Source organism: Monomorium pharaonis, chromosome 3 (genome assembly GCF_013373865.1).
Source record: "Monomorium pharaonis isolate MP-MQ-018 chromosome 3, ASM1337386v2, whole genome shotgun sequence".
NCBI lineage: Eukaryota > Metazoa > Arthropoda > Insecta > Hymenoptera > Formicidae > Monomorium > Monomorium pharaonis.
In genome coordinates this window covers 14,629,869-14,643,845 of record NC_050469.1, presented here as the reverse complement: position 1 = coordinate 14,643,845, position 13,977 = coordinate 14,629,869, and the positions used below count along the sequence as shown (strand labels likewise).

General features: G+C 38.8%; 2 protein-coding genes across 7 annotated transcripts; one reads left to right on the top strand and one right to left on the bottom strand.

The window, feature by feature from the left end:
* Position 1: 1 nt before the first annotated feature.
* LOC105840916 (homeobox protein 2) lies at positions 2–3,015 on the top strand. Its single transcript, XM_036283663.1, has 2 exons — positions 2–2,442; positions 2,591–3,015. The coding sequence occupies exons 1-2, from the start codon at positions 70–72 to the stop codon at positions 2,906–2,908; spliced, it is 2,691 nt and encodes an 896-aa protein (XP_036139556.1). The 5' UTR covers positions 2–69; the 3' UTR covers positions 2,909–3,015.
* On the bottom strand, positions 2,971–12,270 carry LOC105840917. Of its 6 annotated transcripts, none has more exons than XR_001139414.2 (4): positions 11,471–12,270; positions 9,083–9,286; positions 3,478–4,273; positions 2,971–3,399 (listed from the first exon to the last, which is right to left on the bottom strand). XR_001139414.2 is itself a non-coding variant. In XM_012688002.2 (3 exons), the coding sequence occupies exon 3, from the start codon at positions 4,271–4,273 to the stop codon at positions 3,578–3,580; it is 696 nt and encodes a 231-aa protein (XP_012543456.1). In that variant the 5' UTR covers positions 8,898–9,286; positions 11,471–12,270; the 3' UTR covers positions 2,971–3,577. The 6 variants fall into 6 exon arrangements, 4 of the variants coding, with proteins under 4 accessions (XP_012543456.1, XP_012543455.1, XP_028045506.1 ...); XR_001139415.2 differs by having other exon boundaries at positions 2,971–3,396; XM_012688002.2 differs by having other exon boundaries at positions 2,971–4,273; positions 8,898–9,286.
* Between the last annotated feature and the right edge of the window lie 1,707 nt (positions 12,271–13,977).

Below are 13,977 nucleotides of genomic sequence, written 5' to 3'. Positions count from 1 at the left end.
GAGAAGTGTTCGAATCCATCAGTACATCGTTTTCCTTGGAGCGCGCTCGTCTACATCGACGTCGCGAAAATGATTGTTCGCAATGGGACGTTATGGGCGATCGCGGCACTCGTTCTTTTTGTGAGCGTATCATTCTCGGAAACTGTGAAGTTACGAAAACCACGAAAGAGGACTACGATGAAAACTCCGTATCAACAGTCCAGAATCGGACCGGTGATCATAAAAGTGATGCACAAATACAACGATGATAGTCTTACTCGCAGCGTGTCGGGCGGTTGCACCAGCGGCAATTGCAGAAATGCTCACGATAAATTTCACCTCGATATTAACGAAGCGATATCTGACGAAGACAATTTTCTCTCGGACGAGGAATCGTTACGTTACGTCGTGCACCCGGAGAAATACGAGCATTTCGTATTGAGAAAGAATACGGGACACGCAAACAAATACAAAAGAGCATCTGCATTTTCGGAAACACGTTCTTCGCATGCGAGCGATCATACAGTGCTTGATCGCGACGGCGATGTGAGTAAAGTATCAAAAAACGAGAATAAAGAAAATCTTATAAGAGTTCCGCTATACAGAATTAATAATACAAGGGATTTTTCAAAACATTTAAGCGAAGCGAGTGAAGTATCGGGAAATGAAAAGAAAGAAAATCTCACGAGAGTTCCACTATATAGAGTTGACAGGAATAAAAGAGATCTTTCAAAACATTCAAGCAAAGCAAGTGAAGTATCGGAAAACAAGAATAAAGGAAATCTAACGAGAGTTCCATTATACAGAATTGACAAGAGTAAAAGAGATACTTCTAAATATTCAAGCGAAGCAAATAAAATATCGGAAAACAAGAATAAAGGAAATCTAACGAAAGTTCCATTATACAAAATTGACAAGAGTAAAAGGGACATTTCTAAACATTCAAGCGAAGAAAGAAAAGTATCGGAAAACAAAAATAATGCAAATATAACAAGAGTTCCATTATACAGAATTGATAAGAGTAAAAGGGATACTTCTAAATATTCAAGCGAAGCAAATAAAATATCGGAAAACAAGAATAAAGGAAATCTAACGAGAGTTCCATTATACAGAATTGACAAGAGTAAAAGGGATATTTCTAAACATTCAAGCGAAGAAAGAAAAATATCGGAAAACAAAAATAATGTAAATCTAACGAGAGTTCCATTATACAGAATTGACAAGAGTAAAAGGGATATTTCTAAACATTCAAGCGAAGAAAGAAAAGTATCGGAAAACAAAAATAATGCAAATATAACAAGAGTTCCATTATACAGAATTGACAAGAGTAAAAGGGATATTTCTAAACATTCAAGCGAAGAAAGAAAAATATCGGAAAACAAAAATAATGTAAATCTAACGAGAGTTCCATTATACAGAATTGATAAGAGTAAAAGAGATACTTCTAAATATTCAAGCGAAGCAAATAAAATATCGGAAAACAAGAATAAAGGAAATCTAACAAGAGTTCCATTATACAGAATTGACAAGAGTAAAAGGGATATTTCTAAACATTCAAGCGAAGAAAGAAAAGTATCGGAAAACAAAAATAATGTAAATCTAACAAGAGTTCCATTATACAGAATTGAGAAGAGTAAAAGAGACCTTTCCGAGCATTCAAGCGAAATAAGCAAAGTATTGGAAACCAAGAATAAAGCAAATTTAACAAGAGTTCCGTTATATAAAATTGACAGGAGTAAAAGAGATCTTTCCAAACATTCAAGCGAAACAAATAAAGTGTTGAAACCCGAGAATAAAGGAAATCTCACAAGAATTCCACTATACAGAACTGACTACAATACATGGGATCGTCCGAAACATTTAAGCGACAAAGATAAAAGGGATCTTGCAAAATCTTTGGGTGAAGCAAGTAGACCGATTAGAAACGACAGTGATTATTACGCTCAGCGAAAAGCTGTCATGGAAAGATATTACGCTAGGCAGCGTGAGATAAACGCGCGATATGCTAATCGAACGAGCGCTATTCCGAGATTGGAACACAACGACGTGTCGCAGAATCGTTTGACGACGAACAACGCCACTCTGTTCAATCTCGGACGTGTATACCCTAGTAAGGAGTCAGCGGCGAGGGACAGTGCGACTTTTCGTCATTCATCCGCAAGGATCGATCCAATATACAGCAATGAATCACGGTACAACAAGGTGCCGATCGAACTGGACAGTCGGCGAAACGTCGCTCTGGAAAACGGCCTCGGTTTCAAATCCGACGCGGATTTGTCTCAGACGAGAAGCAGCGGTAACATCGAAAGAAACGCGTTGGACTATTTCGTCACGCCCACGCCATGCACGAATTTGTCCTTATCTGGCACTTTAGCTCCGAAAACGCGACTCAAGCACGCAAAAAATTCCACCCGTGAGACGGGGCTGGACGACGAGGATTGCAATCACAATTCAACAGATAACGTGCGTTAATAAACCTAATGTCACTTTCGTACGAATTTCTAACGTTTCGATCTCAGTACTGTTCCTTAATATATATACTACATATTGCGTCAGCTTATTGTGTAATATATTGTAATGGTATATATTGATTGAGGATTTGATTTTCTAGGACAACGTCAGAGGCAACCTACGATGGGGAAGATGCGAGGGGAAGATTGTGTATCAGCACAATTTACTTCTCGGATTAACTGGTCCCTCGAACCTTGACGCGTTGTTCGAGGTGATTATTCAGGGTCCGGTCTGCATCACCTGCGTGGAGGCGTTACGTTACAACGAGACCAGAGCGACAGTTAGGTTGGATTCCGGGGGACGTGGCCACGAGTATGCGAAGCTCAGGCTACAGGGTTACGAGAACGAAGGATTTTCCTATATAATAAAAGTCTGGGGCGTCAACAAAACTGGTCAGACTTGCGATAACGTAGACTAATTAAGGAAGAGAGATATAAGGAGCATATGTAAAAAATAAGTCGAGTAACACTACGTCACGTGTACGTATAGAAAATCTTTAATATAAAGAAGTAATGTTTTTATAAATATATTGTGGTATCGTTCGTTTAGTTTAACTTAATATTAAGCAATTAATCTCGAGGTACAAAACAAACTAACGTATACGTAAAATGCATCACAAAGAATTCAAAATTCTCTCTATAAAAGACACAAATTACAAAAATAATCAGAACCCTGCTCTTCTGGTTTAATATTAGAATATAGCATCAATAGATAGAACTCTTCAACTTTATCGAACATCTGCATCGTCACGTATATTGGGAATTATATACGGTACTCAAGCAGTTGCAGTCAAAGTTCAATATAATGGCGTGACTAATGTACTAAATGCCAATTGATTGCACAGCTGTGCCAAACGCTTCAGCGAGCCATTGATTATTCTTCAATGTTTGTAATGAAGGCCTTCACCTTCTTGAAAAGAAAAACAAATTAGAGAAATAAGGGAAGGAAACAGGAGCGAAAAATTTTGACGATATTTTATCGACGTACCTATCCGCGCTTGCAACCTTTACAAAAGAGATTCATGAAGCTTCCCTCCTCGTCTACTTATCACGAAATTCAATTCAAAACACTTCCACCTTGTAAGAGCTCAAGATCTTTTCGGTCCGGAGGTCGGAAGAGGTGGCGGTGGTACATCCGGTATTTTTTCTCTGTCGTCCGTCGTGTGGATTTCCTTCTCGTCGTGGAAGCTCGGTAACAGATGGCCGGAGTCGGCGTTCCTCGGCGTGGTAGCCGGGATTGGTTCCAGGGACTCGTACGGTTGGTAATCGACGTAGTAAGTGCCGGGCGCGAGATGCGGATTGAAGCCGTTATACGTGTAAATGTACGGATGGTAGTAGAGAGAATGGTAATTCGGATAGAAGGTCAATGGCACCGGGTCCTTTTTCTTCTCGGAGTTCTTCGTATCGCCGTTCTCCTTCGTACGATCGGCGGTGGTTGCGTCCTCGTCCTCCTTCGCGACACCAAAGCTCGTCGACTCGGGCAGACGCGACGTCGAGGAGGAGGCCTGCGCTTGGTTGCTGCCGGCCGCCTTACCATCCGCGGCGAGCAGCGGATAATGCACCACTTCCGGCCCGACAAAGTGAGGCGCTACCTGCGTGTAATAGAACGGCGGCACGTAACCGATGGCGGTTCGATGGAGGACCGGTTGTATCACGGGGAACGCTCGCGACGGCGACAGATTCTGATTGCTCGTTATCACGGCGTTGTACACCCTTGGCACCTTGAGGAGACCCGGCGCGGCAAACGCAACGGTAGTTAACACGCACAAGATCAGCAGCTTCATCTGGAAGAAGAAATTAATATTCCCATTAGTTCTAGTATTTTTTTATTTTATTTTAATATCAGCACTAAATTCGTAATAAGGATGTCAATTTAATATAAAAAAATAGCTGCAAAAGAATTCTATGACAACTATATATATTTTACACGATTATTACACTGATATCTCTCTACTTATAAAGTTAAGTTTCGAAACTTTGGTCATGAATCGAATTGATTGTAAGTCGAATAACATGTATATTTCATATAAATAAAACGTTATTTTATTGATTAAAAACAATTATAGATCTCCATTTAGGAAATGATAAAACAAACTTTTTTTTAAAGATTATAATTTTTTGTTAATATAATATTTATAGAGTTATAAAATTAATATTTAATATAGATATTATGGATCGTTGTGCTTAACGAGTGCTTCGTCAACGAGTTTACCTTTAATTAATAGAATGCCGGACGTAATAAGTCTGAAAATTCGTAAGTCACTAGTAGAGGGATATCTGTAATTTAATTTAATTATATTATTCTTCCTGATAATCGAAATTCAAATAATTGAAAATATGCGAAATGGAGAATAGTGCCGAGAATGGGATGGGAGTGTTTCTACGGGAGTAGCTGACACCATTATTGTTTCTGAAAAGTAACCGGCACCAGTGGCGCAAGTTACCTCGCGTGTGAGCACGCAAAACGCCGCATACAAATAATCCGAAAGAAACGTGCACGGAATGTTACTCCGGCCGTGCTCATAGGCGTGTACTCGAGATTAAATTATCGCATTTGAATTCCTATCGTGTTTGAAGTTCAAGCTATCTCAGAGGAGTATACGGAGCTGGCGAAGCCAAACGGGTTACAAAGCCACAAACGGGCGGAGCCAAGCGATGCTATATCGCGTCGCTGCATCGCACATTTACTGCCGATTATGCAGATGAGAAGATTATTTTTAATGAAAAATATCAAAGGTTATTGTGTGTGGATGAAACAAAAATTAAAGAAGATCCAATCCTTCGGTTTCTTTTTACTTTAATTACGAAAAAATTGTTTTATGTACATTCGTGCAAATTTGTGTTTTATAATATTCAAGGCATATATACTAAACCAATAATACAGACCGAGAATCAGCACGTACGATCAACAGAAAATAGATGTCAGGCAGAAAGGGTCGAAAGGTACGACCAAAGCCTGTCGGTTGATAGGAGTCCGTCAGCGAGATCGCAGGGGACGCATGGCATTGCACCAGTGAATCATCTCATCAGCATTCGCGGCTTCACGGTGTCATTTGCACGTATCACTTCCTAGTCTCCACGGTCACGTCCACCTTGTCGAATCGGCTCGTCTTCGGGGCTATGGCTGAGCGGAGCGGCGCGGATTACACGCTTCGTCTACTCACCTTCGCGCTTATCAGCTTCTCTCTCCTATGCGTTTCCTGTACGACGGGGAATCCGCGAGAAACTGACACCACAAGTAGCAAGAGCGCTGCATTGGCCCGTAGTATATATGGCCCATGGGGTTCCAGGGTTCAAGTCCTGCCTCCCCCACTACGGGCGACTCTCGGCGAAAGTACTCTCCGATCGCTACTATAATGTCCAACTTCGGACCAGCTTATATCAACCGGTAAAATTGTAGAAGGACAGCCGTTTGCGATACGTCTCCTTCACCGATGCGATCGAGTGCAGGCGCCACGAACGATTTCTGGGAGGACACGCGGGTCGGCGGGCAAGCTGCGCTTTTCGATCGCGTATACGTCCGGACGATTTAACGCACAGATTGCACCAATACGCTACATCTTATGCCCGAATCACACTAGCGATTGCGTTCGCGTTTGCGTCTACGATTATCTCTTGACAAATAGACGGACGGCTAAATAAGAATCGCTAATCATAATCGTTAGCAGTGGCCTTCTAATTGATCAAGAGACAATCGTAGACGCAAACGCGAACACAATCGTCAATCGCTAGTGTGATTTAAGTATTACATCTCGTGTCAAACGACTAACTAATGTCCTTATTCCAGATGTTTCATCCAGATTCTGTCTAGATTCTCCCACTACAACATATCATGTGTGTAAAAGACGTGATAGAATTCTTATTTGTATTTTAAATGTCAAAAATTCTCGAGATTCTTTGTCAACTCGCTAGTGTAAGCGTAATATTTACGAATTAGTTTACAGATGAGTAAAAAACATCAGAATTCTATATTTCAACGTGTGCCATTGTCAATCATTACTAACCTAATTACAAATACTGAGTTTTATTGTCTCAAATTGTTACCTGTGAGAAATTCAATCAGAAAACAAAGTAGCACGTACTAATCGTTCGACCTCTCCAGCGCGCTGCCAGTTACAAAGTTCATAAATAACTTGATAATAATGTATCGATTTCGACCATCGCACAAAGTAGTTCACCTTGGGTTTTCTCAATTTGCCTTCTAATTACGGACCTTTATGATAATCGCTTGTATACTTGTCCTTGAAAACGACACAGACGGAAATGTATGCGACAGAAGGTTAATGTTTAAAAATGCACACACTAATTGTGTCTCTTTTCGCACAGCACTGGTGGTGTCAATTTATTGTAATAATGTTATGTTAATATCGCCGCTTAATTTTCTACAATGCTGTTTACAATAATTATTCAAGCGCCATTATTATTTAGAAGAAGGTTGGGAATATTGACGTAGCTAGGCCTTTTAAGTAAAGAGGTATCCTCTTATTTTTTGGGAGAAATTAAACAGTGTACCGAGTTAACATTGCCAAAAATCATAATTTATTTAGATAATTAAAAAAAATAAATATCTATATACTTCATATATTCATGGCTTTTTTTATATAAAATCTACTAAAAACAAATATAACCTTTACATATTACATATCTAAAAGTCTTTCACTCAATATATGTATATACATATACATATATATACAATATATATATACAGGATTGGGTAAGTTAACATATTTTTTTAACTAAATTAAAATTAATAAATTATAAAATTAATTCAGTTAAGTTAAAAGTTACATAAATTAAAACTCAGTTAAAGTTACGTTAAGATTAATTTAACTCACGTTAAAGTAAAAGTTAATTTTGAGAAGCTTTATTTATATTTAATTAAAACGCCGTATAATTTGTTTAAGTCAGATTACCAACATAATTACAGTATTGATTATCAAATATATTTAATATTTTATTTTTAAATTAAATTATAATATTAATTATATGGAATAACAAAAAATATTGTTTTTTATACAGGAATAAATTTTTATTTTATAATTTTTTCCTTTGCCCAAATAAAATTTTTAATTTAGGAAAAAAGTTAATAAGTTAAAGTTTATACGTTTCAAAAATAACTAGTTAAAGTTAAAAATTAAATTATTTAAAACTAAATTAAATTAAAAATTATTAACTTTTTAACTTTGTTAATAACTTTCAACTTTTTAATTAGTTACTACTCAACTCTGTATATATGTATATATGTATATATATGTATGTATGTATATATATTGAAGTGAAAGACTTTTAGAAACCCTTATGTACATTAAATTGTAAATATTTTCTACAAATTACTCAAGTGACTCGGAAGACAACGACTTGAATTTATTCTTGTTCTTTTGTTGCAAAAACAATTATTGCAAAATATAGTATTATAAAAATTGCTACATCATATCTGATAAAAGACATTTTCCAATTTACATTTACGTTTTTAAACTTTTGTTTTAGCTTTTGTTTAAAACAATATTAAAAAACAAAATGATACGACAGTATTGGTGACCTTCCTTTAACGAATTATATAGTATTTGGATAAAAATGAGTTTCTCCTACAAAACTTTCGAGCAGATACATATGCGTATATATATATATATATATATATATATATATATGCGTGCGCATTCAGAATTTATAAAATTCCACAATTCTGATTTCTCTCGTTTTGACGCATCCCGTTACGCGATTGCTGTTGCGATTACTAACGTACGCAACGAATTACTAACGCACAAGTATGCAAAAAACGAATGAGAAAACGGTTGATGAGGAAGCTTAAAAAGATTTTTATGTAAATCGCGCCGTAACATTCAAAATTCCAATCCGCTCTCGCGTACGGCACAACAAGTGGAACAAGAAGAGCGTCTCGTTGGAATTCATTACGTACAGCTTGCTAAGTAAACTCACTTGGGCATCAGCGTGTATACGCGTGGAAGCGCGAGCACGTGAGTCTCTCGTGATAAGCCTCGCATTATTCTTTGTTCGACGAACGTTTGGTATACACGTTTCACGATATTTATGTCAATATATCTAATAATTGCGATAGCAAAGCCAAGCTTTTCAGCTCAATTCACACTCGCGATATCATAATGTGGAGGGTAGGGAGGTAGAGGGGGAGGAGGGAGGAGGAGAAGGTAAGAGTATAAACGCATTGTCATGAATCGTAACAATCTACAGCGCATAAATACTTAATTTAAGATTACGTGAGCAACTGAAACCTCAAACTCGAAACTGACGAAAGTTTCGCGATTGCTTGAACATTCATTTTGATTATTCTCGAGTAGCACGCAATGTTACTATAAATACACGTTACAGATATAAACTGCTTTCGATTGCGCGTCGAGACTTATCAGCCACGTGTTCGCGATCTGCACACACCTAAAGTGACATAAGATCATCCGATAAGTCGCCGACCGATAAATCGATCGACGATTTAATCTTGGTCAGATCGACTCGATCGGTATGTAACAGATTCGCCGCAGCAGCAGGATCGGGAAATTCGGGAGGAAGACGATCATCAGCAACACCAAAGGCGACAGCAGGAGCAAAATGTTGGCGTATACCACCAGCCACCAGATCGACAACGTTCCCAGAACTGGCTCTAGCATTATGATCCTCCGCCGGTCAAGAGGTCGGGCACACGAGAATAAAAACACGAGTGGGAGCGAGGCACTCGTGAGTGTTCCGTGAGCTATCCGGTTTCACGAAGGTGAAGCACTCCCCGATCATGCTCGGTCTTTCATCGTCGGTACATTCCGAGGGGTGCACTGAAAGCAGAGAACAATTTTTTCAAGTACTCCAAGTCCTCTCATCTATAATGTATTAATCTCATCGCGAAGGACGACTTTAGGGTTTTAAAGATCTTGATATGAAAAAAAGCATAGTTTAACATTTGGAAACGTTATCTTTCATCTGCACATGATAATTCGAATGTAAACGTATAATTAATAATTACATAATTGATGTTGAAATGTTTTTGTACTGAAACTGTAATTATTTCAATCAGAATTGTAAATTACAAAATTACATCTACACAGGTTATTTATGCGTCACATTTACACGAATATTTTTCATGTAGACAATACAAGAGATGTTAATTATTATAACCTTGAAATTATTACACAATACAAAAAAGTAATTAAATTATAAAGTTGGTAATATATATTCAATTTTAATATTAATATAATTAAAATATATAATATTAAAAATAAGAATTGCAATGTAATTTTTATTATTCCTGATGAAATCTTTTTATGACCCATTAATTTATTGTTTACGTTGATTACGTAGATGATACGAAACAACAATCAATAGATTACAAAAGATCATAATTTACATTGCATACATTTATATTTTACGCATAACCGCTCAACCTTAATTTAAAATATGTCAACTGTATATTTGTAAAGCAAATGGAAATATACGTTAGCATACGCATTAGTAACGTTGTAGAGTTATTTAATCAAACATAGCAGAAAATGACGTCCCAATTGTTACGTCAATCCACAAGTGTGCGCTACTTCAGCTTCTAATTATGCAACAATTTCGCAGGTTATTCATAATAATTGCATAATGCTGCTAAACTCATGTTTCGACAAAACATTAAAAATAGTTGCACAAATTGACTCGTCCTAAATTTTTTTTCAAACAGCAACCAGTAAGAAAACACACTAATATATTGAAATCGGTATTGTTCTTTCGTCTATATACTTATCTTCAAGCGGTTTTTTTTTTATTAAAAAAAAGAACAAAATCATATAAATAAATTGACAATGTTGATGAAAATCTTACAGAAAAAGTAATGGGCGCACAATAAGTTTAACGCTATCGCACTAATTCATGAGAGAGGTGCGCTTTCCTCTTTCCTTAGAATTCGCCAATCTCTTTTTCTTACTGGTTCTGTCGAAACTACGTGGCTGTCCTTGTACTCAAGATACTAGATTTATCTCGTAGCAGGAATGTTGGGCAAGCTCGTGAAGCAATGCAAAATTACCGAGAATAGAATTATATTAAATATGTGAATAAGAGAGAGAAAGAGAAAGGAGGGGGAGAAAGAGAGAGAAAGAGAGAGAGAGAAAGAAAAAGGAGAGAAGAATGAGAAAATGTTTGATGCGAAAAATTATTACAATCTCTGCAACGTACACGTAATAATGCAAGAAGCATAGTCGCTCGCATGCGCCAGACATACTGCATCGAGAAAAGTGAAATTTTCACAATTGCATAAGAGCTATATAATACTAGCGTTCAACGCGACGTCATCGTATAACGCAATCTAAGTGCGCGATGTAATGTCAATGATCAAGCGTAACAAGATAAGGGGTTTGCGTTTTTATACTAGTGGTTAATTGTGAAATTACGTAAACGCGCTGTATATCCTCTCAAATTGGATCATCTATTAAGGTTTCGGCAAGTACCCGTACGTATATTTCAATCATCCCGTAACGTTTCTTTCCAATGAACAGTTCAGTGAAAAGAAAGATAACGCCTTGTGCACGTGGTTAAACTTATTGATTATCTATTATCTATTATTTGATCGTTTGAATTAATACAATAAAAAAGAACGATAAAACATTCGCAACGGTCACAAATTTCTTTGTGCGAAGAACCACGTTTATAAATATTGTGTCAGACAATTTTGTCAGACACGTCGTAAGAAACACGTTGATACACCGAGCGCAAAGCGATTACGTCAAGTCGCCTCTTACTCCTGGCGAGTCTATCGTGAGAATGTATTCAGCCAAGATTGGGACCAATATATTTTCCCGTGCGAAACGAAACAGATCGATCGAAGCGCGTTTAGAGAGGAATCTGAACGATTCACTCGGTCACTAATCGCCAAAACTTAATTTTACTTAACTCGAGGAGTTTATTCAACACGGGGGTTTCTGACCGGCAACTCGGTCAGCGATTACGCGTGCTGCAACAGGAGGCGATTGCATCCTCCACCCTACCTTCCGCTATCCCGACAGCCTCCAAGCTCCGCGTCGCGGCAGACCGCATCGCATCAGGCGAGACCGCGCGCGAATCCCTGCGCCCTTATCCTCTCGCGAGACGTGCATCCGGGACGAGGAGCGTCAGCGATGAGGGCGGACACGCGCCAATGCGATTTCGAAGCTCGCGAGACCGGCATACGCGCACGCACGCACGCACGCACGCACGCACGCACGCACTTGGTTTTTTTCGAAACTCCGTTCTTTTTTTCTTTCTACGAGTCTAAATGCTTCTCTCACTCGCCAGCACGGACTACGAGATGGCACGCGCGCGACGCGAGCGGACGCACGCTCGCTTTCCGTGGACTGAGAGCGCTAAAGTTCGCGGCCGGTCTACGGCGGACTTTCCCTTTCTTTCGGCTCTTTGGAGACCGGCGGCGCCGGTGTAATACCAGGACGGGATCGGCTGCGTTAAACTCGCCCGCGATTACTACATACGCGAGGGGGAGCGAAGCGAGGGGCGCGGGGCGACGCTGCTGAATGCCGCGCCGCATGAGGACCCACCACGCTTACGTGCGTCAACCCGATGGCATTGACAGGTTTCCCGTGCTCGCGCTCCGCTTCCTTGCTCGCTTGTTGCTCAACGAGCGCGCGAACAAAGAACCTACCAGCTGGCAGGGAGACGAAACGCACATCGACTCTCTCGCGCGCACAAAGATATCTTCGATGGAAAAGTTCATTCGACTTTTTGTTCTATACTATATTTATACAGAAAATTAACTATACAGATATATGGCAAATTATCTTTTTTTAGGAAAAGAGTACAGATGGAAAAGGAGAGAGGCAGTGTTATAAGACGAGTGAAGTTTCTTTTTGGAGTCTATAATTGAGGTCAAGGCTCTACGTGGCCTTCGGATCTATGTCAGAGTCATACATGGCAAATTTGTTTCCGATCATCCCTCGTAAAATATTAAGGCAGGTATAGATGTCTGTTGCGTATTTGCATATCGTATTATCCTTGTGTATCAAATTTGGATACAATAATACGAAAAATGGAAAGCGTTGCACCGCTGGAACGAAATTTTTTTACGCATATCGTGATTATATATACATAATAAATTTCTACGCGTCTTTCTTATGTAATCTTTTTTTTATATAACATCGCGATTTACTGGAGATTCAAAAACTTGAATAATTGTATGTATAATTGCGACACGTTTTCTCATTCTTGATACATCAAAATATTGTTTAATAAGACCTTTTTGTACCGTTTCTATAAATACAATTTTGTGATTTTTTTTGTCGATCTTATTATTGACTTGTTAGTCTGTCGGAATGCAATACAGACAGATTTAGTCTGTAAAGAAAACATCCCAAAAGATTAAAAAAAGATTCCGCCGACACGATGCAGGTGAAGCTAATTGTAAGAGAGAAATCTCTCACGTGTGCGCCGAAAGGTTCGACTGTCCAGTCAAATAATCCAATCGACATCATTTTTCGCATTGGAAAATGACGGACGGTGGAAAGTGACGCAGTGGAAAATGCGCGAGAAAACGATTGAGCATATCCCGTGATAAACGATCCGAGCGATTTAACTGGCTCCGAACCGGCGAACGTTCGCTTTCGACGAGGGCAACGCGTTCCGAGTTCAAAAGGTTCATCGCTCTCGCACAAAGATGACCTTCGGACGAGGCTTCGTTCGCTCGGCGATGATGCGCGTAGTAATTGGAACACCGCGCGCCGTGCACTCGGCAGCCGTATCTCTTTCCAACGCTGTGCAATTCCGTGCACAACGTGCATATGAATAAATTTCCCCGACGAAAACAGTGTTCGCGGATTTTATCGACTTCGAGAACTTATCGTCATCTCCAAAATCGCACGACGTCCAATTTATTGGCCTGACAATCTCGGTTGTGTGCTACACATTTGCATCCAGTTAGGCATCTTCTTCTCTAAACGCTTTTCGTCATAATTTATTTATAATTCTTTAAATGTAACAAAAAATAAACGAGGTATAAGAATTAAGTATCTCACAGAGAAATACTAAATGTTTAAATTAAACATTTAAATTAAACGATAATTAGTCAACAATTATCTTGCATAAATTCACACAATCTGATTTAACCATTTCTTTTGATAAACAGAATAAATTTTTATTGAATATTTTATCTTTATATATCTTGATTATTTTTGCTAGATGGCGGATGCTATCGGTCGGCCGGTTTATATCCGCCGATAAAGTTATTCCACGCTACTAAAGAAGTTCGTGCGATAACTGATGCTGTTTCACTACCTGCCATGCCGATGCAGCTTGAAGTCGGCAGCATACCGTTCTGGGGCTCTCGATTCTGGAGTTCATGCAATTATAAACCGGGAGTAAATGAAATGGACAAATCTCATTTTATATTTCTTACTTTTCTTACTTCTACTCCATTATGCTACTGACATTGACCTAGTTTACCCCGACCATTTGGTACGCGTATCAAGTACTATATTCATATCAAATCGCTTGATTCGCTCGGTATAAA

Bases quoted from the DNA above. Each gene is read 5' to 3' on its own strand.
- LOC105840916 (XM_036283663.1), top strand. From the start codon at position 70: ATGATTGTTCGCAATGGGACGTTATGGGCGATCGCGGCACTCGTTCTT. The intron at 2,443-2,590 runs GTGCGTTAATAA...TTGATTTTCTAG, and splicing joins ATCACAATTCAACAGATAAC to GACAACGTCAGAGGCAACCT.
- LOC105840917 (XM_012688001.2), bottom strand. From the start codon at position 9,127: ATGCTAGAGCCAGTTCTGGGAACGTTGTCGATCTGGTGGCTGGTG. The intron at 4,274-9,082 runs GTATACGCCAAC...TTCTTCTTCCAG, and splicing joins TGTCGATCTGGTGGCTGGTG to ATGAAGCTGCTGATCTTGTG.